Genomic DNA, 25,960 nt, shown 5'->3' on the forward strand with positions numbered 1-25,960 from the left:
TAACCACTGTATTGGACTTCGCTCTATTCTCCCCCCAGTGGGAGGGAAGGGTGTGCGGTCAGAGGGGCCCCCCCCCCTACCTTGAACACAGACCGTGGCTGGCGTTCCAGTACTCTGGGTAATCCTTCAGCTGGGGGAGAGGGGATGGGATTGCCAGATCCTGTAGTATGGGTTGTGTTGTAGCACGGCGGCGAGGGCACGAGGCTGCCCCTCCAAGGTCCAGGGACTGGTGGTCCCCGGGCTGCGCCACGGCTTGGTGAGTACAGTGGGCCGATCCAGTCTCGCTTCCAATGCAGGGGGCCGCACCTCCTCTCGCCTGTGCACAGGGCTACTGTGGGTGCCGACCAGGGTGCAGGGCACAGCACTGTCAGCGAGCCGGTGCTCTCGGTCCGATGTCTATCGCCCTATTGAAGTTACGTAGTGCCGCCTCGCTCTTCCTCTGCAGTCAGAACCCACACACCTCGACTGGCAAACGGCACGGGCCTGTCTGGGAGCTAGTTGCAATGTCGTGTAACTATAGCGTTCTGGATCAGAATCTCTAAATATTCGATCTGCCAGCAGAGGGAAGGTTTATGTTGCTCTCCCTGCAGTTTCATGGGAATCGGGGGACATCTCAAGCCGTTATCATGCCGGACCCATCTGGTCGCTCACAGAGCTCACGTAGGGACCTGCATGCAGCTCGGCACTCAACAGCGCCCCCATAGGAGTGACATTAAGTGGTGATATATTGCATAACATTTGTCGGAAAGACATAAGACCCACTCCTAGATATCAGAGGCCCAAATAAAGCCTTGTATGGTGTGATAAACTGACAACTGATCTGTAGAAGTACAGGCATGAATAGTAGCTAAAGTGCCTACTCAGCCCCCACACTGCTACTAGTCCAGCAGTGATCCCAATCATAAAGGTGAAACAGGCACAGGCCGACGGGTATACCTGCTTTGCCTGTTTTAGAAAACATGGGCCTAGTGCTGACTATACTCTTCAGGAGGGGTATGAACTGGTACAGATGCATCATAAATAACAATTTGGGGATTCCAAAAGATATGAATGTCCGACCAAGTTTCTTAAAAATAGGAACCTTAATTCCTAATCTAACAAAAGGAGCACAACTACAAAAAACACCTCTGTTCCACACATGTAACGCAGAAAAAAGTCACGTTCATGTAGATGTCTTTTAAAAAAAGATAGAGAAAGAGGGCTTAAAAGTCACGTGGCTCCTTTAAGGTGGACTAGGATGACACTGCCACTTAAATACCTTTTGTTTTTATCTTTGGGTCTCAACAGCCTTAAGCTAGGCTTTTTGAACCAGGAGTCTGGGTGTTTTCGGCATTGTACCACAGTTAAGTTCAAGACTGGTGGCGCTGGGTTCATGCGCATGCATGTCTATTTTATACCCTGTGAACATATGTGAAGAAATGTGATTTGAACAGATGCCCTAATTTTTTTAAAAAGGCTCTTGTGAAGCCAAAACACGTGTCAATATAAAGGGCACTCAAGTATTTTGCACGAACCTCTTTAATACAAATTCTCTATAATGCTTATTGTGTGGCACAGTTATTTTGTGTGAAAACAAGAACCTCTATACTTATCCACGGATGTAGGGGCTTTTGGTTCCTCCGAACCCTTTCACACCAACGCGACACATTTGAACAAGAAGAGTAAATAGGTCGCAAGGCATAAGGAGTTCTACCCTCACAATAAAACCCCTCAAAACAGTTTTTTGAGTACACAGACTACCCACCACTCTCCATAGAGACAAGTTATCAAGGTGTGTAGTCCAGTGTTTCAGGTGGTGGCAAAAGGGGGCACTCGATAAGTTATCCAGCTGTTCGCTGCAGCACTCTACAGGGATGATTACTAAATATGCCACAGTACTTAGTATAACTCGTTGATGCCGTCATTGCACAATAAAGCAGCTCCATGGTGCCCCTGTGAAGCTGACATTAGAAAGGATGATATATAAGAAGTGTAAAATGTACATATATCTCAACTGAAAATAGGTCTATGATTTAAAAATCTATGGGAATTAATCAAAATTCCCTTTTTTGTGAGGAAATAAATGTGTTATTACATTTAACACATTGGCCCTCATTACGAGGTTGCCAGTAACCAGCGGTACAGTCAGTTCTCATTCCCATGGATTTGGACTGTTAGTAACGGTGCAGGTGCTTCGGTGAAAACACTGTCGGTAGGGGCCTGAACTACCGGCAGGTCAGGCCTGCCGGTTGTTTAGTGCCACTACTGGGAGACTCTAAGTGAGCCGGTCCTGAAAAGGTGCCAGTAACTTGTAACCGGCACCTTTATTTCCAGACCGGCTCACTGATAATGAGGCCCATTGTGTCAGAAGATCACAAACACAAACTTTGTAATGTATGCAAGACATTCTGCAGCCTAAATCTTTCTCTGCAAATGAAATACTCATTTAATGATGCCATGATGTACAAAATAAAGTTGTGAAATGTGTATTGATTTGAACGAGTTTCATAATAAAACCTGTCAAATGGTGTAAAACCATTGTTTGCTACATTACAGGATGTTATGAGCCACAGAAACATCACAGTGGACTTAAAAGTATTTCTGGATAAATATGGTTTTGACGCGCTTGTCATTTTGGCCAACTACTTATCTGAGGAGCAGCTGACGAAACGACAGATAGCTGTCTACTCTGACAACGTAGAACTTGGAAACCAAGTAAGTACCGAAAAAGTGTTACTTCATTGCTTATTAACTGATGCACATATGGGGTGGAGGGGTCATTTTCAACCTGACAAAGTTGCATAGCAAAGCATAAATATAAGGCACAGAGCCATTTACGCCTTGCTCTACTGCTCGGTTAGAATTTGCAAAGGTTTGACATGCAAAGTGGGAGACTGGAGGGGAAATACATTTCCACATCCTAATTCTCACTCCTCCTGCAAATTCTCTGCATTTTACACCAGCAAGGGATTTTCATGCTGTTTTAAAACCAGTGGATTCCTATGACGTCCACTTGCTGCTTGAATTTGCTGAAAGCAGGCAGACTTCACAGGAATTTATTGGTAAATACTTTCAAAGCATAATTTGGAGGCGGTATCTACTTTTTTATGAGACTGAAAGTAAAACTGAAGAGCACAGGAGATTTTGTCTGGCATTACTCGCCTTGCAAAAATTGAAAATTGCGTACATGGGGACACATCACGCAAGATATAACGTTGGTACTACCTGGCATGCAATTGCCTTTTTTTTTAACAATCTTAGTTAACAACGACTCAGAGGTCATATTTTTGAAAATATTGTTTTATTTCTATCACAAAAAAATCAAACCCTACAATTGTGAAAACTGGAAACATTTGAAAACGTGCTGAACTAAATGTATTCTTTCATTTTCTGAATTGCATTTTTTCGTAAAATGTCATTTTTCATAATTTACTAGGTGGCTTATGTGGTATTAGTATCTAAAATGAATTCCCAAAATTCAAATTTGACACAATCCTTTTCATTTTTAATGCATAATATGTTTTTGTGTGTTTATTTTGCCCATTTGTAAGGTACAAATATTTTTTTCAAAAGCTTGAAGTTCCTGACAGCATGGGCTTGGAGGAACAATCATTGGTTAAAAGTCAGATTTTCAGCAATTTGCCAAAGTGAGAAGGCTGGCGATGTAATAAAGTTGCTGTAGCAGAGAATTTCAGAGAGTGGGTTTTCTCCCTCCAACTCGTATGTCTCCTGTGGTCGGGCATCTGAGATGGGGAGGATAAAACAAGCCCCTTGTAGAAGAGGGCAGAGGTCAGAGTCATATTAAATGTAATGAGGTTGGAGAGATATTCCGGGACATGTAACTTTATGTTAATTATGCAGGGAATCCAGGTCATTATGTGGAGTTTGGGTGAGAGGAACGAACGGAAATGATCTAGAGGAAATGGGTAGGGAGGGGCAGAAATGGAAGAAGAAATAAAGAGCTATGGCGTACATCCCTTTCCTCCCGTATTTCTTTATGAAAGACCGTATGGTTGTTGTTTGAGTGTGCGGCCCCCACTGTAACGCTCACCTGACTCCCACGGAGGCGCTGGTCTAGTCTGGGTTGCTGTGGCCTCTTCGAGCGTGATGCGCAGAACTCGGAACACCGACTGAACTGGACCCTTAAATCTTGCTTGTTTGGCCCGTAGGAATATCCTTCTGCAGATGAGAAAGGGGATTAACAGTCTGCAGAATAGTGTGCTTGCTATCCCCTTCCCCCCTTCGTTCTTCTCTAACTTCCTCCGAAATCCCCGGTTGAAGCTCACCTTATGGTTTGAAAGGATGAACTCTCCATCCTGCTTCTGGTGCAGGGGCGCGTGTTTGTCCAATTACTTCACTGGTTTTCCGAATGGCGCTGGCAAAATCCACTTGACTTTTCCGAGCGGAATGCCGTAAGTATGAAGATTACAAAAGTTCAAGTGTTCAGCCTCCTTTTCTGTTGCCTTCCTAACCTGTGATCTGTCCTTTATTTCAGGTGCAGAATGAAGGCGATGCGTTGAGGGATTGACTTGCCGATGGTAAACTCAGGTGAGTTAGCGATGGGGGCGATCCCTCTTAATGTCTTTATATTCCTCCAGTAATGTCTTTTGTCCTTTCCCCATAGGGGCCGGGGTGCGGTACCTGCCAACGTAGCGGCGCCGACCCGAAATGAGGAATGATCGACCAACAGAAGACCGGTAAGTGTTATGCCAGAAAATTAGGCTTTCCTCATATGTTCCTTCTGCTCACCTTTTGTCTCTTCTTCTCTCCCCTAGGTGCAGAGATGTGGCGACCGGTGCAGACAGTCGCGGTGGAGCCAGAAGAACTCCCGAGGACAGGTGAGTGAAGCGTGGCGCTGCAGCGAGCAACGCAGTGCTTTTAAATGAAAGTCTTTTCTCAGGAACGCTGGCGTGAAGGTTCCGGATGCAGGTAAGAAGTTTGATAAAATTCTTGGTTTTCACCTTTCTCTTCTCTTCTTTCCTTACAGGTTTTCCAGGATCGATGCGGGCGTGGCTGGAGACCAGATACGGTGAGCGTTCAGCTGCTTGGATGCAGAACAACGCGAAGCGTGAGCTACTGTCTGGGCGTGGCTTAAATAGCCCCCCAAAGTAGTTCCAGGTAAGTATCCTTCCCTGGCCACGCCCGAGTGGCAAAATAGTCCCAATGAAAAAATAGTCCCTTTCAGGTCTCAGGGAGGCCTGAATCTTGCAGCATGGTCTGCATCAGGTAAGTGCACAAAACACCTTCCTTTATGAGCCTGGCGCCTATAGCGCCAGGACTGATCTCCAACATGAGCCTGGCGCCAAAGGCGCCAGGACAGAGTCCAAAGAGCCCCTATAAGGGGCCGCTGGGCTTTTACCCGGGGGCATGATGCCTGCTCCCGGGGGTGCTGGGCCTGGCCTGGTGCTCCGGGGGTAGGCATAATGACACCCACTTCCCTGGAACATAACAATGGCGATAAGGTGCTAACAGACCCCTCGACTTGCCTGGTAAAACTGGTATGCTGCATATGCGCTCTGTGTTTTGCGGTTGCTGATGCCTGTTTCCCTGTCCCCTTTCAGTTGCCTTTTTTAATTGAGGCACCTGTCGGAATCCCAAAGAGTTTCCTGCTTTTTGTTCACCAGCGGATGCTCGCTTGCTGCAGCAGCTTCAATTCAGAGCACCAGCTGGGGGCGTCTAAATACTCAGAGCGCCTGACGGATTCCCAATTTGTTTTTAAGACAAGACAAGTGTGTTGCCTGCCGATAGCACACTGCCATATGCCATTTCGTCCACTGGTCATGCACCACCGTCTGATAGATCCCTGTCACATGATTACTGTGAGAGAGCGAAGCCAGACAGCGACCTTGTAGTGACAGGCACTACCCTCCTGTGATGCAGCTGCCACCCAAAGACCGGTGTCTCACTGAACTTGTCTGCATGTCCTCAGTGTGTGCTGTGAGAAACCTAAAGGTGTCTCACCCGCTAGTCCCCTGGGATCTGTCATCCAGGTGGCCAGGACACGGCCATCACTATTGGATCCAGTTCCTAGGGGTGGACCAGTGTGGGAGCAGCAACTGGTGGGGGGGTCTTTTGGTAGTGGAAGTGGGACACCGACGGGTGAGATGCGATACCCTCTTCCTTATAACAACTCTTCCCCTTCCTACCCCGTAGGATATTCAGATGTACTACCCCAACCCCCTTGCCTGACACCAACCCTTTCTTACACCATGAAAAACAATGGACTAACACCAGAGCCGTTTACCTGACATGTCCCAACACAAGGGAGACTTCGCTATACCATCCTGACTTATAATTATTGTGAACACTACTTTCTTTTCTTGTGAACACTATCCCACACTATTTTTGTAACTTACCTGTAAGGACTGGCAATAGTATTTTTGGTATAGATCATTTTTATTTGACAGGATGCCATTAGGACTGCCTTATTATTATTTGATGGTCGAAGTTTGCTCCCATCTTAGATTTAGGTTTAGATTAGGCGTTTTTCTCACCCATTTATACTGTTTAATGAACACCCTTAAACTCTAATCAGTTGTGTCTGTCTTTACTGTTGCCACCATTAGTTCCTTACAGTGCCCACACTATGTTAGCATTTGGGGTGGTGGGACACATACCATCGCACCATATTTTCAGTGGCAAGAACACCAAAAACAAAGGACATTGATACTAGAGGTCAGTGGCAGCAATTTACATTCTTCTGTCAACAGATCAAGTGTCTGACCTCCAAGATGTTAGATGAGGGAATCTCCTCTTCCAGTGCAGTGGCGCCTACTCAACATCAAATGGCACACATTAATGAATCTTTCCCCATGCAAGCTATGCTCCCTTTTTACACCACTGATACCAACAATCTAGGACCCATGTGGATTTGCTGGATGCTCCATCTCAAAGTCTACTTAGATGCGTTAGGAATGCAGGACAAGGAACGAAAAAGGGGAATTCTTATTCTCTCTGTATGACCAGCAGTCCGCAACATCATTTATGAACTTCCAGAAGCAGCAGTAGCTTCTTTGAATGGGCACACGCATGCTTGCCAGACTATTTCACGCCACACAAAAACACACACTAAGAACGTCATGCGTTCCAAACCACCATGCAAAGTGAGTCAATGAATGCGTTTGCCATGTGATTACGCTCACTTGCCAAATTTGTGACTTGCATCGTTATTCCAACTATGAAGCTCTTAAATCTCAAGTGATTGTTGCTCCGCACCCCACAAATATGTAGGTGTGAATCCTCCATATTCAGGAAAACGTTACTTCAAAAGCCTTGCACTCGGGGAAATCCTACAAATGGCCAGAAATGTGTCCGCCATTGATCAATAAATGGAGACCATTGAGAAACTAAAACTGGGTTCCCCAGCTACGCAGTCTGCTCCTGTAATGCAGATCTCATCATATCAGCTGGCGTCTCGCAGTTAAATCGCAAATGTTATTGGTGTGAATATGAGATCCCTCACTAGGGTGAATGCCCAGCCATTGGCCAGCTATGCACGGCTTGTGGACGTGAGAACTATTTTCAATCAGTGTGTCATACATCTGGTTCTCTATGTCTGCCAAGGACAGAAACCTCCACATCCAAGCTAGAAAATATCAAAGCCAAGTTCCATCGGCACAGATGCCAGTCGTCGGGCTCTAAGGAAATAGATCAAGAGAGAAGCTGGGAAAAGTAGTACAGTTCTTCTTGCTGCCAGCGTCCATCTCCGGGAAAGCAGGGAAGTTGCAGATCAAGGAGAACTGTTGGTTACCTCCAGATGATTTCACCATCCGGCACTGAATCTGCCAGTTCATCCTCATCCCCTGCTGCTAGAAGAAGAGGATGTGTCTGTGCACTGATAAATGAAACTAACATGCAGCACAGCCCCACCCTACTAATAAACATTAATGACGAGTCCAGAGATTTTCTCATCGACACAGTAAATGTTATTGGAGAGACGGAATATCGCAACCCATCTAAGCCTTTTTGTCTTCAGCCCTCAGATGTTGACATATATCCATATGAGTCCCAAACACCTCTTTCATGTCTAGGAAATGTACAGCAACATGATCATACCAATCTGACTCTGACTGTGGAACATCACATGGTTGCCATGAAAGCCCATACTTGCAATAAACAAAACTTCAGCACAGCGATACAGATAGGCCTTGGTCATGTCTTATGCAACTTCATGATCAAGAAACACCTTAACGTGCCATCCAATATCAGAGTCAAGCTTCCTGCACTGTTTCAGGGCATCAGCAAACTCAGACATGGACAAATTGATCTTTACATAATATGACTGAAGGCCACGGCCCAACGCTATCATGGCATTCCTTTCAACATTCAGAAACAAGTAGAAGTGGAAATATCCCACTTCATGGCTCAAAACATCATTGAACTCGCATCGGGCCCACTCCTTGGGTGTCCCTCATTGATCCAGTGCCTAATAAAGGGTCAGATCACAAGGTAAGGATAGGTGTTGACATGAGGATGCCAAATCAGGCTATTCAAAGGGAACACCATCAGTCATCTTTTATATCGGGCATGATTCATCAATTGAATGGGGTAACCACATTTTCAAAGCTGGATCTCATCAAGGGGTATCAGCAGTGGTATCAGCAGCTGAAACTAGACCGAGAATCAAGATATCTAAAAACATTTGTGACCCACATTGGTCTTTTTCGCTACAAGCAATTAAGCTTTGGCATTTGCAAGTTTGCAAGACCTGGAGATCCCCAGTCTGCATAGGATAAACCGTGCATGGATAAAGAGTACCTATCTTTGATGGCAGAGCTGGAAGAATCCCCTGTTCCCTCCTCGTTGAGTTCCATGAGCTTGTCCATGGGATCCTTGCTGGGTTCGTCCATGGAATCCTCGCTGGGTTCGTCTATGGGATCCTCGCTGGGTTCATCAATGGGATCCTTGCTGCTTTCGTCTATGGGATCCTCGCTGGGTATGTCCATGGGATCCTCGCTGGGTTCATCCATGGGATCCACAATGGTTTTGTCCATGGGATCCTCACTGGGTTCATCAATAGGATCCTCGCTGGGTTCATCAATGGGATCCTCGCTGGGTTTGTTCATGGGATCCTCGCTGCATTCATTCATGGGACCTTCCTCTGGATCTTCTCACTCCCCCATACCAAGGAGCTCTGCATCAGTAAACCAGTCATCACAGGTCATTTATAGACCTCAACATTTACGATTTTGCAAATGGCTTGCGTTTCTTACTGTGTTTTGGGTAAAGTCTTTTTGGTTTGACAAAGGTAAAGCAACTGTGACTTGCAATCCTATCTAATTCTGCAGAGTCGATGTGTTCTGATTGATTGTATTGTCTCCCCATATCCACAGGGAAAGGTCATCTTGCAACAGGGTTTAAAACATTTCTAGGATTGGATTTTTTCAGTAGTCACATTATTTTTAATAATTATAATGTTGAACTGGGATTACCAATATTTTATTCTTGGCACATGACCTCTAACTTCATCAAGAAAATGTGGTGCCCCACTTACCCTCAGCCCATTCACCTGGGCTATAGTCTGCAGTCTGTTGGTGGAATTCTTCACTCTGTCATAGATTTCTTTTCTCCCTTGTGATGTAGGAGAGTCTGGTGAGAGCTTACACAAAGAAAGAAGCAGGGTGATCTTTTGGCTTGCTGAAGGTATTTATTCCTTCAAGATGTATGACCGTGCTGTTTGTATGAGCATCCACAGTAAAGCATATCTTGGTTATGGATTCTTTCGTTCTGCAGAGAAGTACTATGTGGGAGGAGGGATTAATCAATTTGAACATTACCAAAGGTAAGATTCTTTTCTTTTCAGGCAATATTGGAACTGTAGGCAAAGGAATATTTGAGGAACCTCATAAACTGCATGTGTGGTTTGCAGTCTGACCACCTACTGCTTTGCTCCCAAAGGATCCGAGCAGGTCATGCCATCAGGGTACTGGTATCAGGTTAACCTCCTTGACACCGCACAATCAAGCTTCAGACCTCCACATGGAACTGAAACCACTCTGATCTCAGTCTGGGATGATCTCAAGGTCAGAGCAGATTCTGAGGGATGCGCAGCACTGATACTCCTCTATATCTCTGCATCATTCAGTGCTCCTTGACCGCCTCCACTCCCTAGGAATCTGTGGCTCGGCACTCAAATGGATTGCCTCCTTCCTCAGCAACAGGAAACAAACCGTCTTCCTTCCCCCTTTTGTCTAAACTGCTCGCCACATCAACACTGGAGTACCCCAAGGTGCATGCCTCTCTGCTCTCCTCTTCAACCTCTATCTGACCATTCTACCAGGAATCATCCGTGCGCGCAACCTCGCTTCTTACAACTACGCTGATGATACCCAAATTATCCTAAGAATCCCCAAGACTAGCGCCAACCCACTTCCTGACCTTGAACCTTGTCTCTGTGATATTGACGTATGGATGACTTGCAACCACCTCCTTCTGAACCCCGATAAAACCGAAATCATGGTGTGCGGCAATACCTCCCTTCACCCACAACTGCCACCATGGCTCCCCTCCCTCATCCCACCTACCCCTCCCTCCGATGTAGTCAAAAACCTAGGCTGACCTATGGACTCAGGCCTAACCCTCTCACGTCAGATCAATAATGTTTCAAAATGCTGTCACTATCACCTTAAACTTCTTAGACACATTTTTCCCTACCTCTCCTACCCCAACAGACTCGCTGCTGTTATGTCTATTGTTATGTCAAGACTGGACTATGCCAACTGCCTATACCTGGGAGCACCGGCATACCAACTCAACAAACTACAAAGAGCCCAAAACGCTGCAGCCAAACTCTTCCTCGCACTGGAACACAGAGACCACATCCCTCCTGCTCTTCGAACCCTCCACTGGCTCCCAGTTGGACGAAGGGCCACCTTCAAGACCCTATGCATTACCCACCGAGCAGTGCACAAGACCGGCCCAACATACCTACAAGAAAAGATAAAACCCTACCTCCCATCACACAGCCTCAGATCAAGCACTGCCCTCTTTCTAGCGATTCCAACCTCTAACTCTGCCAGGATCAGAGGATCTGCTTTTTCAACCTTAGCCCCTACTCTTTGGAACTCTCTCCTGGCTCATATTCGACACACCCACAACTACATGGCCTTCCGCAAAGTTCTAAAAACCTGGCTCTTTCCATAATGTCGTATATGACGATCTAAGCCTGAGGAAACCTTGCTGCCTGATGACATACAATCAGAAATTCCAGAGCAAAAACACCACTGAAGGTGGCTAATAAATTACGAATAAGCCTTCTATGAATGCGCCAAACGCAGACCTTCATTTTGGCACAGCGGGCTTGCTAGATCAAATCCTCCTCCCATACACTCACCTCTCATATCGCTACGCTCACTCTCATCTCTAGACCAACACACAATCAGAACACCGCTACACTCCTTGATCAATTTCGGCCTAGCTGCTCACATCCAAACATTACCTCATGAACACCCAACCCTCTGATAAAACACAGCCATACCCCTCGAATTCCGCCTAGCTGCACACACAAGCGTCCTAAACAGGCCTAACGCAGCCAGAATCCAGTCCTGGTGACCATCGCCCAGACTGCACACATTCTACTGATAACAAATACCACCCCACCTAATTCTAGGATTCAGCTACCATCGGGCAATCGCTTCAGCTGCACACATAATCGGTGCACCCATGCACCCTATGCCTCCTTACTCTCTCAACTGACCCTGATCATGGTCCCCCAGGTGTTCAACCTACCAGCGCTTTGAGGTCATACCAATGATATATAGAGTGCTATATAAATGCCAAATAACATAACTTTTCATCTGTGGCTGAATGTTTCAGGAGGAGATGCATTGCATTTTCCATCATAACCAGGAATGTATGAACGACAGCGATGACTTTAAGGAAGGTATGGTATCAAACAGTGAAGACAGAATGCCTATCAAACCTAAATCTAAGGATGGGAGCATGCTACAACCATCCAATAATAAATAGCGCAGTCCTATTGGAGTCTCTTTCAAAATAAAGGGCTTATACTAATAAACCTATTGCCAATCCTTACTTCTAAATACAAATGGTGTGGGATAAAAAGAAAAGTGTTGAAGAAAGAATATGTCCGGATGGTTGAGTAGTTGGCTTCCCTTCCCACGTTTTCAGCACGGGGCAAGGCGACACGTCCGAGCTTCACACACACACACACACTGGCTTCTTTGCCACAAGGTAGCAATTCAAAATATAGGCATCAGGGCCTTCTGCCAAAGTCTCTCTCCAAATGACAGTTTCTTATTGCAGAGGGCCTGATGTAACAAACAAAACACAAATGTTCCATTCCTTTGTCATGGTTTTCACATTCACAGGTTCACAACGGATCCCCCTTGTTCGGGCTCAGGTCCCTTCATAACAGAAGTGAAGACTTTCGAATATGCGATGGGTTTTTGTTTAAACCGTCGCAGGACCTCTTCGATTCACTTTACACAATTGTTCTCATCAATCTTCTACTTTAGTTTCTCTTGGCGTGATACCTTACAGAGACTTTCGATTGAGCAATTCCCGATCCCGGACCACTCCATCAACGGTATTGTATCTTTCCTTCTCAAGTTCAAACATTCATCAGCAGTTTAGCTTACTTGCGTCTTTCATCACACACGTTTAACAATGTTAATTCCAGCGCTTGTTATACAATGTTGCCACTTGCAACCTTGACTTTAACACAAACCAATCTTGCATCGGTCTCCCCAACTCACCGGCTGTGTTGATTTCTCTTTGTTTCCTTGTTCGTGGAGCCAAGGACGATACCACAGCATCTGCTGCTCCTTCTGGCCTTGGTCAGTTACGCAGGAGGGTCCTCAGTATTTTCGACAGATAATAGAGGATTGTTCAGTCTGGTTTCCTGCCCTTACACTTTTTTGCCTTGAAGGATTCTTCAAAGTAACAGTGTCTTGCCGAAAAAGTCAAGGGGGGTTCCCTTCTCACGAACCCTCCTTTGCCGTCTTTCTCTCCTCGTTCAGATGCCGACTCAAAACTGCTGTACCCTTGTGTGCTTTGTCTCGCTCAGAGTGTGCTCTCGTGCTCCTCCTTTTATCCGTGTGGGGGAACTTTAATGGCAGTCAGGTGTGAGTGATTATTAGTAATTGCCTGACCTTGCCTGCCCATAGTAGTGGGACGTGTCAGGTACACGGCTCGGGTGTGAGTATGTTTTCTCCAGAGATTGCTGTCTGTGTGAAAGTGTTTGTGTAGGAAAAGGGATGAGGGGTAGAGTTTTTATATATCCTACCTGGTAGGATGGGGTAAAGATGTTAGAGGGAAGAGGGGGATACCGCGTTTCACCATCAGGCAAACCCACTCCCCAAAGACCCCTCGGCCAAGTGATCCTCCCACACATGTCCACCCCCACGAACTGGATCCAAAAGTGATGGCCGTTTAATGGCATTCTGAATGACAGATCCCCGGGGACGAGCGTTCAGACACCTTCTGGTTTCTCACATGACATACGTATATTTGTGCAGTCCAAGAAAGGGCATGATGGAAAAGTCCATCATGTGTGCAAAGCATAAGAAAAGATGCATCTTATGCTGAATTCAGAGAAATGTGAATTTGGAAAGCACACACTCAAATTGTTTGGACTCGTCTTTTCCGGCAAAGGCGTTGAATAAGATCCTGACAAGATCCAAGCTCTCACTAACACACCCACACCAGCGAATTTTGGCTGCCTTTCATTAATTCTGGGGCCTAGCTAGCTATTGTGCTGGCTACATACAGGAGTATGCCACTGTGAGGGCTCCCCTTCGTCACCTTACTAAGGAAGGACAAACATTCATAAGGTCCTCGCTGTGTCAACTTGCTTTCGATGATATCAGGAATAGAATATCATCGGCTGTCTGCATGTCATACTTTGACCCATCTTGTGAAACTGAAATTACGGTGGATGATAGCCCTGCTGGATTGGGGGCTATCTTGGCACAGCACAAAAAAGGGTCAACCTCACCACAGACAGACCATTTTATGGGCCTCTGAACATTTTGACCTTTTCATCTGAAGAGTAGGCCCAAAAACTAAAACGGTAAAAAAACATCTACAGGGTCAATGAGGAGTGCATGTTTTGCGAGAAAAGCATGTTTTATTACATGCAAATAGAGCTGCGAGGTCAGCCAGCTAAGTAGAACTGGAAAACTGAAAACACTCTTCACACACCGCTTTCAGGTAATTGTTTTATAGCAGAAAACCACAAAATCTACATATGCAACATTTATCAAATTCAAGTCAAACCAACATTTCCTATTGGCTAGTCCCTATAAAAGAATCTAAACATCACCTATATTTTACTACCTCAATGGTCAATAACCTATCTGTGACAACATGAATACAACCCCATACCTAATTGTATAGTCAGCAGAAAATAGTTCTAATTGGCCAGTTTATACTCTGGTAACTTTTTGCAACAATGGACTGCTCTTATTGGTCAACACAACTTTGGCCAACTTGTGATGTGTATACCCCTGATAGAATCGAATCAGGGAGCCAATTTGAGCCGTGAAGTCAACACCTTGTGGCAATACAGTGGGCACAATACTTCTTTACCATGATACCAGACAACTTGGCAACCCCCAACAGCTCTTTCGACCTCACAGCTGTACATTTTGGCAACACCTCTTGCGACTCCTGTCTTGAAACATGTTGCTTTCATAGCACGCATCTTTCCCCATCTGTCTTGGGAACCAGGTGTCTTATAAAAAATGCAGCCAAGACACTGCTCTTGGGGATTAATTTCTCTGATTTATCTGCTCTATTCGGTGTGTCTGCTGCAGTTCGAGTGGTGGTACCTCTTCACAATGAGGGCAATATAACCTCAACCTATTTTCATGCCTTGGCAATGCCTGAAACCTAGGCCTTGTTCTCAGTAAGGTTTTTCCTTCACAACTGCAACAATAATCTATCGTCTGGAACAAGAATGTTATAATGAGTTTCAGTACCAGCCACTGTTAGCTGCTAGTCCTCGCAACCATACCCATTCTCTTCACCTGCCCACCAGGGACCTTGGCATTCTAAATGCTCACTGGGGGGAAGCAATAATACAATCTAAATGAACAAAACAGAAGTTCCACGATGCAGCTTAATACTGTAACTAACAGAAGATGCACTCTCTAACGGGACTTAATCCAAAATGCTGAAACTCTTGCTAACACAGCCGACAACCATTGTGTTACTGAACATCAACATCTATCCAACTAAGTGCTTATATTATGTGGCAATCCAGTCACACTTTCACCAACCAGCAAAAGCTTTCCCTAATAAAAAAGCAACATTTTCTGTGTTCCCATAACTACAAAAAAGCATAACTTTATGCACTAATGGCTGGCTGCAAAAGCTCTGAAAATATCCTGGGCCTAAACTCTAAATACAATGACCAATATTGTTGCTGCTCCTCGTTTCATTGTATAACGCTCTCTAAAGTGTGTTAAAACTGGCTACAAACATCAGAAATGCTAAACTAAATAACAACAATGCTGGCACTAAATAACCAATTCTCCTTGCTAATAGAATGTATAAAGTCTGAACATCCTCCCACAGTTGGCCCATTGTACCTGCATCCCAACATTCCCCCTTTAGTTAATTCATTAACTAATCTTGCTTCTCTCTCCCTGTCAAAATCATCCTTGGGCACTATAAGGGGGCAAAAATGCAAGACGGACACAAAGGTATAGTTTTCTCAATGTTTGCCATTTTATAAACACTTATAAAAAGGGGTGAGATAAACACCTATCTGTGCATATCCTAATGAGAATGTTCCTACCTAGCAAACTCAAACTAAAGAAAGATGACCCAGTGTCCACATGTATCCGACCCTCACACTAACACATTCAAATCAAAGTGTACAAGGTAAATATATCTGATTTCAGTTCAACAAAACAGCGCACAAGTTCAAAACTATAATTCCCCCAAAGTACTTCTTGTGACCAGGGTATGGGTCGCTTCCCATGGATCAATTCAGGAAGTACTTTGCAAAATGTTAGATTCAACAAAGTCCTATTTAGTTCAACACAGCAGGTATTTTCCATTCAATATGTCCCTCAACTTGACAAAATACATATCTTTTACACAAAACAATTGTTCAAAATCTAATCAACTGTTTCCTCCACAGAGTGTTTTTCCCAGAATATAAAGACAATATAAAGATACCACAATATTCTTCCAATGGAATACCTTTGTCAGGATAGCGCAGCAAATGTCTTTTGTTATGCAAGAGTTTGTCAGGATGATAAGGTTAACAGTTTCTTTCTACAACACCTTTTTGCCACAACCACACTTCTTCAAAATAACTGCTTCTTTCCTGTTATACTCATCTGCCAGAACTAACTATAACTAACCCCTTTCCTGGTTTACTCGCATGCCAGAAAGAAACCTTCTACAACTGCAATTGTTATTTTCTGTTAGTGGCAATGTTTGTTTCAAAGTTCTCCACACCAGTATCCCATGTGAGGAAAGTTGGACAATGGCTGTCTTTTGTTATAGTCTGTTGACTGTTGGCAATGTGGGTTACAGGTTTCCCCAAGCTGACATCTCAAGAAAGTATAAGTATGCTCATGTTGCCTCTTTACTGCTGCTCGATAGCCTCTTGGCTGTTGGCAAATGTGGGTAACAGGTTTCCCTGATTTGCTATCTCAAGAAAGGAGAATTGCGCCCAAGTTGCCTCTTTACACGTTCGGTATTCAAATGTATCACCGTTTTCCTACGGCATGTCTGCTTCACTTCTGGCTGCTGCTGTGGACCTTCTGCGGTCTGGCCTGACTGTTGACAATCCCTGATAGCTTCAGCTGTCTGCACGGCTCTTCTCTGGAGCTCCACTGGTTCCGTTGGTTCCCTGCGTCCTCCCGCACACCTGCACAGCTCACGTTGGGTTGGGATCCTGTCTCGAACATGGCTGGGCTTCTCTCCCCGTTGCCATCCATGACTCTGCTTTGTGCTGTGCATACTCTGCAAAACAGCATGCCTTCTCTTCCTGTGTAGGCTTGTGCTGGCGTTCTTCCTTCTGCTTCTGCGGCCTCTCTCCTGTCTGCTTCTGCCTCTGCTACTCCTTCCTCCATCTGTGGCTCATTCTGGCATTTAAATGTCCCTCTCAGGTGCCTTGACTCACAACGACTAGACCACACATTGGTTTCAATAGCACTTCTGCTCTGTATTAACTCTTGGTCCCTCTTCCTCATTCCAGTACCACAGTCATTATGGATCCCGAAGCCCATACTCGTTTTGCTTCTTTTTATATTCATTTAGCTCTGATTGCTTTGCAAAATGGGAGTTATCATAGTTAGGAGATGTTACATAAATGGTTTGTGATTTAAAATTGAGGTTAGGACTTCTACCCAAGACAGAATCATGATAATTAAAGGATATCACATTCAATTCATGAACTTCCACGGTACACACCTTATTCTGTCTGGATGACTTTTCATAGAATATTCTTTGGGTTGTTTTATGGCAGGGACTTGTGCAGTGGCAGCATGTCATTAGGTATTTGGGAACTATAGGATCCGCATCCTCAAAAGTGGACGAATACTGCATTTCTCCCAAAGGAGTCATCACTTCCCCTTGACAGCCATCTCCTCTCATGTGATCCTCCCTCGTATTACCAACCCCTGAGTTAGGATCAGGAAGTGACTGCCCTCCGATGGCCACATGGGAGGAGATTTTAGGCTGGGGTTCAGTGATGACTCTGCAGGATTCATCACAGGACCCACATCTTACTCATATGACGTAAGCATTCACCACGCTTGGCATATTCTTGTGGGGTACAAGTCATAAAGCAGCATCCCTCGTCCCCTGCAAGATCTACCCAATGCTCTGTGTAATTTTCTGGATGGGGTGGGGGATAAGAAAGGGTCCCTGGGGGAATAACTGGTTGTTCTAACCTTACCATCTTGTCTTCAATCTCACTATTCCTTTTGTCTGTTTGTATGTGTAAATGTTTCAAGAGGGTAGTGGCCTCACCTGTTTTAAGGGTTAGGGACATCATAGCTGTTCCTCTGGGCAGCGTCTACATGCAAGTAAGGGATAATCATGGGAGCTAGCACTTTTATGGCTCTGGTCATCCAGGAAGGAACCCAGAAAAACTACACCACCCCACCTTCCTTTTCCATTGCAGCACATACTTTGTGCAGGACCCCAATTGGATCTGTCAGGGAACCATTGTCAGAGTCATGGGGTGGGGGAGTGAATGTGCAATATGAACACCACCCTTGGTACATGGTTTCTTCTCTCTCGGCTTTCATCTGTCCCGTTCTCGACTTCCCCTCTGGCTGCTGCTTGCTACAGACGTGGAGGATAGGGATCTCTGCTCACTCTCAGCAGTGATTGTCTCAGCGTAGTTGCGCAAGTGCTCTTCCCACCACAATTCACTCGTGGTCCCGCCACCACCAGGCCCTGGCCACCTCTTCTCTCTCGGCCAGTGGTTTCCCCGTTGTCTTGCTCGCTGGCCTTCCGGTGTCTCACTTTGGCAAACCCCACTGGTTTAAAAGTCACGGGCTCCGCAGCTTGTCTCGTTGTCGCGACTCCACCTCTTCCTGGTGCAATCACATCAGGAGGCTTCCCTTGCATCCAATAATCTCTCTGCTCATCTCAGTTTGGTGCACAACTCTTAAAGAGATATCTTCTTTAATTTTCTCTGTTAGTTTTGCTTCAGCATTGCCTGGAGCCACATATGCAGATGTTGCAATCTTCTTCCCAGTAGGCCATTCTATTTAAGCCGATAGTACGGCCGATCCAGGGAGTTCCTCACAGGAGTGATTCCCAGTTAGGTTCCACCTGCCCAGACCCCTAGGGAGGGTCTTGCGTAGCAGGCTCACCTCCCTAGCCTCAAATGGGATGCTCCTGAATGATGCTCATAGTGAATGTCTGTTACTAATCACCTAATTTCTATTGTTGAACTCCAGTCTTTGGGAGCCAATTTCCCCCGATGTGTTCAAGATATTCAGTAATGATTCATTTACATACAATAAATCTTAATTGGAATTGTTTACATAGTTGCTATCCAGAAAACCTTGCGTGATTGGGTCCTTGAGCACTGGAGCGTGACAACCTAAACTATCTTCTGCTTTTAACGTGGTGGAACACTGAAACACTGGGGCTATAGTTAGAAGCCTGAGCAAAACATGGGCTTAACGTTACCCCAAAGGCATTACCTGACCGGTAATCCTCCCCCCCATTGTTACGGGGTTCTAATAGCAATTTTTCTCCAGTTGAGAGACGGTGTTGCAGCCGTTTCTCAACTCGAGAAAAAAATGGCTGCCAGGGATCGGGGGTTGGCGGTCATTAATAAAATAGAAATGGAAATGTAAATAAAAAAAAATGCCCACCATCGATTAGGACGAAGGAACTACACATAGTGCCTTCTCCCTTTCCATGACGGTGAGACAGAGAATGGAAAGGAACAGCGAGGGACGCAGCACGCGTTACTCACACAAGTTTGTCCTACCGGGCTGGTGAACGACACGGCGAGGGCCAATCACATTGATTGTAACAATCTAATTGTCCCTCGCCCGGTACTAATCTGCTCTATGCTTTGCGGTGCCTCTCGCTTTCCTACTTCTCAACAAAAATACCTCTGATTATCTTTCGTCGTTGCAGGTTGGGATCTCATCCCATACTACCAAATTATCCTGCTAAAATGAAAATCCTTAACTTCACTGGCCTTCAACTTTCCACTCCCCTCTAACCTTCTTTCCTCACTCACCCTCTGACTAAATAGCCTTTCCATCAACACAAAGGATGTGATATGATATGATAGTTTATTTATATAGCACCTATAAACAATGTGTTTCAAAGCGCTTCAAGGCAAGGGAGGGAACAAGGGAAAATACATGACATTCTTACAGGCCATGAACAGTAAGGATGTGAAATTAACTATCGTTCTCAGCCTGACAACATTTCAGAAAGTGCAAGAGCTAAGATATAGATAAGGAAGGGAGTGGGAGAGTGGGAAGGAAATGGAAACAGACCGTCGACTACTGTACTAGGCTTGACGACATTTTTGGTAGAGCCAGAGAAAAACAAAAGATAAGGGAGAGGGGTGAAGAAAGGGAGGGGAGGAACAAAACAAGCGACTATCGTACTAGGCCTTATGACATTTCAGACAGTGCTGGAGAGGGTGCGGGGGGGACAAGCAAAGGGAGGGGGAGGAGACAAACGAGGTTGCTCTCATACTAGGTCCAGGGACAATTCTGATAAAGTGCATAGAAGAAAGTAAGGGGAAGAGATGGGAAACGTGAGAAAGGGAGAGGAGGAGAGAACAGAGTAAGCAATCAAAAAGAGTAGAGAAGCAAGAGGAGAGAGCGAATACAAATGCAGAAGTCAGTAGTGACACATAATGTTGCAAGCCAGGATACAAGAAGGAGATGGGAGCAGCACGATTTAGGGCCACCATGAGTACAAGATGCAAAGGAAGTCCAGCATGAGAGTTGAGAAAGGGTGACGCACCGTGAATCGATGAAGTCCATAAAAGTCAAATCCAGCATTGGCCACAAGACGGTGGTGGTGAAACCAGAATGTATCAGGACAGACTCCTGCAGAAGTAGGCTGGGGGGTGGGGGTATCAGGGTAGAAAAATGAAGCAGCACAGGCCACGCATGTGTGCGAGAAGGGTGGGGGGCACAAGGGAACATCACAGGGGGGCCAGAGGGGATGGGGATGGCCTGTGGGGACAGAGGGGGTAAACACATGTTGGTGCATGCTTACCTGCTGTCTGAGCAAGGGGTCGGGCCCAGGGTCCGCCTGGTCCAGACAGGTCCAAACAGGAATTGCCCTTTTCTTCGTCAGCCCTTCGCTTCGGACGCCCGGGCGAGAGACGCCCTTGATCTAAGAGTTAAGAGCAGGAAGGAAGAGGCAGGGCTAAGCCGGTGGGTTGTGCTTAGGCCAGGTGACCTAGATCCACTTGCATCTGCTCCCCATCAGCAAAGGAAAATTGTCTGGAGGGCTTCTTAAGTAGGGAAAAGAGCGGCAACCAGTAAGGCACCAGGTGGGCGGGGCTTGCTAAGTGTGGAAACAGAGCGGCAACCTGGAAGACGCCAGGTGGGCAGGGTTTAGGCCACATGACCTAGATCCACTTGCACCTGCTGCCCATCTGCAAAGGAGAAAAGGCTGGTGGGCTCTGTAAGTAGGGAAAAAGAGCAGCAACTAGGAAGGCACCAGGTGGGCAGGGCTTGCTAAGTGGGGAAAAAGAGCTGCAACCGGGAAGGCGCTAGGTGGGTGGGGCTTAGGCCAGGTGACCTAGATCCACTTTCACCTGCTCCCCATCTGCAAAGGAAAAGTGGCTTGAGGGCTCCTTAAGTAGGAAAAAAGAGCGACAACCAGGAAGGCACCAGGTGGGCGGTGCTTGCTAAATCGGGAAAAAGAGCGGCAACCTGGAAGGTGCCAGGTGGGCGGGGAGTCATCAATCCCATGCTTAATGGTGCTATGTGTCATTGTGAGTAGTAGGAGTCTGTAAGAACCAGCAGAACAGAGTAAGATCAAATACAAAAAGAAGCACCAAGTAGGAATACAGCTCTGGGGCAATGTGCTCGCCTTGGAAGCAAGACGACATGGAGCAGCACAAGTTCGATCCCCGGGTCCGCGCTTAGAAACCTCTGGGTATTAAGTGTGTTATAGATAAACTATCATAACCAATCATATGATAGGTACACAGACTTGCCATACCCTACCTAACGGCCCATCTCACTCCCCATTCTCATCCTCAGCTCACCTCCCTGCCACCTCTGGAGTCCCCTGCGATTCCTCTCGTTTCTGCTCTCTCCTAGCTCCCGTACTCTGGAATGATCTTCCGCGCCCTCTACGCACTACTCCTACCCTATCACTTTTTACATCCAACCTCCATGCTCTTGTCCTTTCAGAAGAACCACTTTCATAGCATTCTACACTATCACATCTCCTTGTTCTCCTCTCTCCCTACCCTTCTACAACAACCCTTCGGCACTTCTCTGTCACCCCTTCATCCTAAGTTTGACACTTCCTCTATTATCCCGTTCCTTTTTCTGCTGTCCTCATCCCTGGTTCATGCTTCCACCTTCCCATGCAACATCTGGCCTTAAATTCACATCCCCTCACACATTTTTAAGGACACTGCTCCTCCGCTCTGTAAAACAATGTTATACGTTTTGTAAGCATTTTTGTGCCAAAAATGCTTTTCTTTCCCTGTAATTTCCATTAAATCAAATAAATTAAATAAACATGGGATCTGTGAGAAACCTGAGGGTATTTTCCCAAGTAGATCTCGAGAGTCCCTTATTCAGGTGCCCAGAGACAGGGAGGCTCTCTCAGAACCCAACCCTAGGGGTAGACGAGCGAGGGAGGATCACCTGGGTAGGGGAGCCCGGGGGTATGCTTGCGGGAATATCCAAGGTGAGGCACGGTAGTATGCCAAAGAAAGGGATGAGGAAGACGAGCTTCTTGAAGCTTTTATAGGCTGCACCAACTCAACCTCCCTATCACCTGAGAATCTCATTGGCCAAATCTAATGACTCACCATCTATAACAAATCCTCTAGGATCTCAAACCATGTTGCATTCAGAAACCATCTCTCCCAGAATCCCTGCTGTCCTGGTTCTTACCCGAATATTCCCAATCATTCTTCTCCATATCCCTCTGATAATTAATTCCTGAAGACCCAGTCTACCTTGACAAAACACTTCTGTTCCCACAATCTCCCTTGTTTATTTCAAGATAATAATCCCGGTCATTCCTGTTTACTTCACAAACTTTATCAATCTCACCCTACTCAATTTACCAACCCCCCCCCCACTAGGATGAAGAATATAATTTCTCATGACGCCCCCTCCCCCTTTGACACAAACACTTTTTTACCCTATGGAAGACAGCAAACAAACTCTATTTATTTATTTATTCATTTATTTAGATTTGTGGAGCGCACTACAGCCCACAGGCATCGAGGTGCTATTACATGTAAAAAGGCTTGATTCAGGGTTACAACGAATGCGGCCCAACAGTAGCGTTTCTTGGTTCAAAACAGGTGGTAGAATAGATCAATGCACCATAGGTAATTTGAGTGTTTCGCATGTAGCAATACAGGTGAGTGACTGGTTAACAATCAGTACAGACATAGGTGAATGAAGTATTTGGCAAATAGTACAATTTCATGAGCGATTCATATTGCCTGGGGATATAGGTAAATTAGTCATTAGGCAAATAGTACAATTTCCTGATGGTTCCACATTGTATAGGGAAAACATCCAAGCACTTAAGCGACAGATATCAACGATGCAGGGGAAGGTAAAAGGTGCAAAGTCATACAAATAGCCTAGTCTTAATTGCTTTGCGGAAGGCTGTGTGAGAGTTAATCATTCTAATATGAGAGGGGAGGGAGTTCCAGTGCAAGGCAGCCATCGAGGGAAAAGCACAAACTCTGCAGGTCTTAGGTACAGAGATTCTGTTGGTGTCAGCCATTCTGGTAGGCCTGGTTGAGGTTGACTTGGCAATTCTTTGTACCAAGTAAGGGGGTGCCAGATCATGGACGCATTTATGCGTTCGGGCGAGGGTTTTAAAAACAATCCTCTCTTTGACGGGCAGCCAATGGACTTGCCTCCTCACCTCAGAGATATGGTCCCTTTTGGAGATGCCAGTGGCAGCCCTAAGGGCATTGTTTTGTGCTAGTTGGAGTTAGAGTTTAGCAATTTTCTTGCCAGAAGTCCCTACGAAGAGGGCATTACAGTAGTCCAATCATGACCCAATTGTTGCCCTTGCAATGGTGAGGCAGTTTTGTTGGGATAAGAAGGGTCTGGCTGCATTGAGGAGTTTGGAGTGGTAAGCTGAGGAGGAGGCAGTGGCATTAACCTGTTTGTTCATAGTCAGGTTAGGGTCGAAATAGACACCCAGGGTCTTGACTAACTGGGAGACTGTGATGGGTATATTATCAACAGTGAAGGAGCTGTATTGATTGTCCAATTTACCCAAGGTGGCCGGGGATCCAATTAACAGAAGTGTATTTTTCTCCCTGTTGAGGCATATCCAGTTTTCGGCCATCCAAGATTGGATCGTTGAGTAAATGGAATTGAGGGTGTTCAGGCTGGACATGTAATCACCAGAAAGGGGCATAAGCACCTGGGTGTCATCAGCATAGTTAGTGTATGAGATGCCCAGTGCGTCCAGTAAGATGAACAGAGGCCTCGTGAATAAATTATAGAGGGTGGGCGCAATGCACAAGCCCTGTTGGGCTCCACATTTAATGTGACTTGGATTGGCACATAATGAATCAGAAAAGACCTTCATAACCATATCCTGTAAGAACAAGGTTATCCAGGCACAGGCCCTCTAGGAAAAATTAGCCGCAATGGAGAAATGATGGCAGAGAGTCTTGTGATCCACCAGGTCAAATGCTGCGGATAGGTCAAGGTGCAGAAGGAACACAGGTTTGCCTGCGTCTCTGAGGTCGTCCATTTGGTTTTTTAGGTCTGACAGTGCCGTTTTGAGGCTGGAAACCAGACTGCCGAAGGCCAAGAATATGTTGTATTCTAGGAATTTTTCTAGAGCTGTTTACCTGACATGTCCCGACACAAGGGTCAGGCAGAGTCAGGCAATTGACCAGAATCACACACACCTGATGACCCTTTATTTTCCCCACAGGGATAAAAGGTGGAACACAAGAGCACAGTACTAGCAAGGCTGACCGCACGACGAGAGAGCTATCCAAGCACGGCAGTTCAAGAGGAGGAGAAAGTCAGCGAGTATCGGAGGGACAACAAGGAGAGAAGCGACCTTGCCCTTTCTGACCCAGACCCGCAAAGCCTCCACAGAAGGAAACATAAGATTGTGAACAATAGCCCAAGTGTGTTACAGCAGATGTCAGTTGTACACGGAGTGTGCCTACGCTGATAAGCAGGACAGAGGGAGACTCCTGCTACCGTGGTACCGGCCTTGACTCCAGATAAAGTGAAAATCCAAGCAGTTCATCACAGCCAGTGAGTCAAAGGGGAACCGATAAAGAAACCAAAATGTGTTTAATGAAAATCGCAACGTGGCACATTGAGGAAAGTTCAAAGAACTGTAAATTGTTTATGGAAGACCAACTGCAGAGGGGTCCGGGGACCACGTGGGTGCTGACTCGAGGGACTCTGGTTGATCCTGTGTTGGAAAGAAACTACTGATACCAGAAAGCCCTAAGGAAGCCGTGAAGTTAGGTCAAAGTGGTCATACAGGGGTCTTGCAAAATCCCAGTACAGTTGAAAGTCTTTGATCGACAATTGAGAATGCAACTGAGAATGCAAGGGAAGTGAATCCTGCATCAGAAGAAAGTCAAGGGAATTGTGAAATGGCAAGAGTGAATCCGGTGGAGGGATGCCAATAAAGATGGGCGAAGTCTAAAGACCAAAGAAACAGTGTGTTGACAAATGTGAACCCGTCATGGAACCTGTTTTAAAAGACATTAAGATTTGTGATCTTTGCAAAAGCCAGAGTGAACCCAATGGAGGGAAACAAACGTTCATGGAAGGGTCTGAGCCCAGAAGAGGGGGACTCAGGGATGAAAAGCCAACACCTACCAGAAAAGGCCATAGTGAACCCGACAGAGGGAGGCAAACATTTGAAAAGTGTCTGAGCCCAGGGAAGGGAGATCCAGAGGTGAGAAGCCATCACCCAAGCGACACATGAATGCAATCGAGAAGTCATTTTGAATATACTTGGGGATGTGATAGGCTTACAAGGAACATCTAAGTATACGTTCCATACTGACGGGGGTTGTGATTGGGTCTCTACTGTCAGGTGGGCAACTACATTGGTTACACAAACTATAGAGCTTTTTGATACGTGGCCCTCTGCAATTGGTTTGGCACTCTTTTACCCTTCTGGAATATTCCACATGCAAGCAGCACGCAGGCTACCATAGCAGGTGCAGGGAGGGTCGGCGTGATCGTGCCTCCCCTCCCAATTAGCCCAACATATATTATCACTCTTGCAGTCTACCAGTCAATTAAGGCTTTGAACTTGGCCTTGCAGAAGCTCTCTGTGCCTGAGA

The 25,960-nt window shown here is 45.9% G+C and overlaps 1 protein-coding gene across 7 annotated transcripts in view; it reads left to right on the forward strand.

Moving 5' to 3' along the window:
* The first annotated feature begins 2,540 nt into the window (after positions 1–2,540).
* Positions 2,541–25,960, forward strand: part of PRUNE2 (prune homolog 2 with BCH domain) — a 743,862-nt gene continuing 720,442 nt past the window's right edge. For all 7 annotated transcript variants that reach the window (XM_069625908.1, XM_069625910.1, XM_069625912.1 and 4 more), the window contains exon 1: positions 2,541–2,694. In XM_069625908.1, the coding sequence (XP_069482009.1) occupies positions 2,542–2,694 (153 nt within the window). In that variant the 5' untranslated portion in view covers position 2,541. The remainder of the gene's footprint in view (positions 2,695–25,960) is intronic.

Source organism: Ambystoma mexicanum, chromosome 6p (assembly GCF_040938575.1).
Source record: "Ambystoma mexicanum isolate Mex_15411 chromosome 6p, UKY_AmexF1_1, whole genome shotgun sequence".
In the NCBI taxonomy this organism is placed as follows: Eukaryota; Metazoa; Chordata; class Amphibia; order Caudata; family Ambystomatidae; genus Ambystoma; species Ambystoma mexicanum.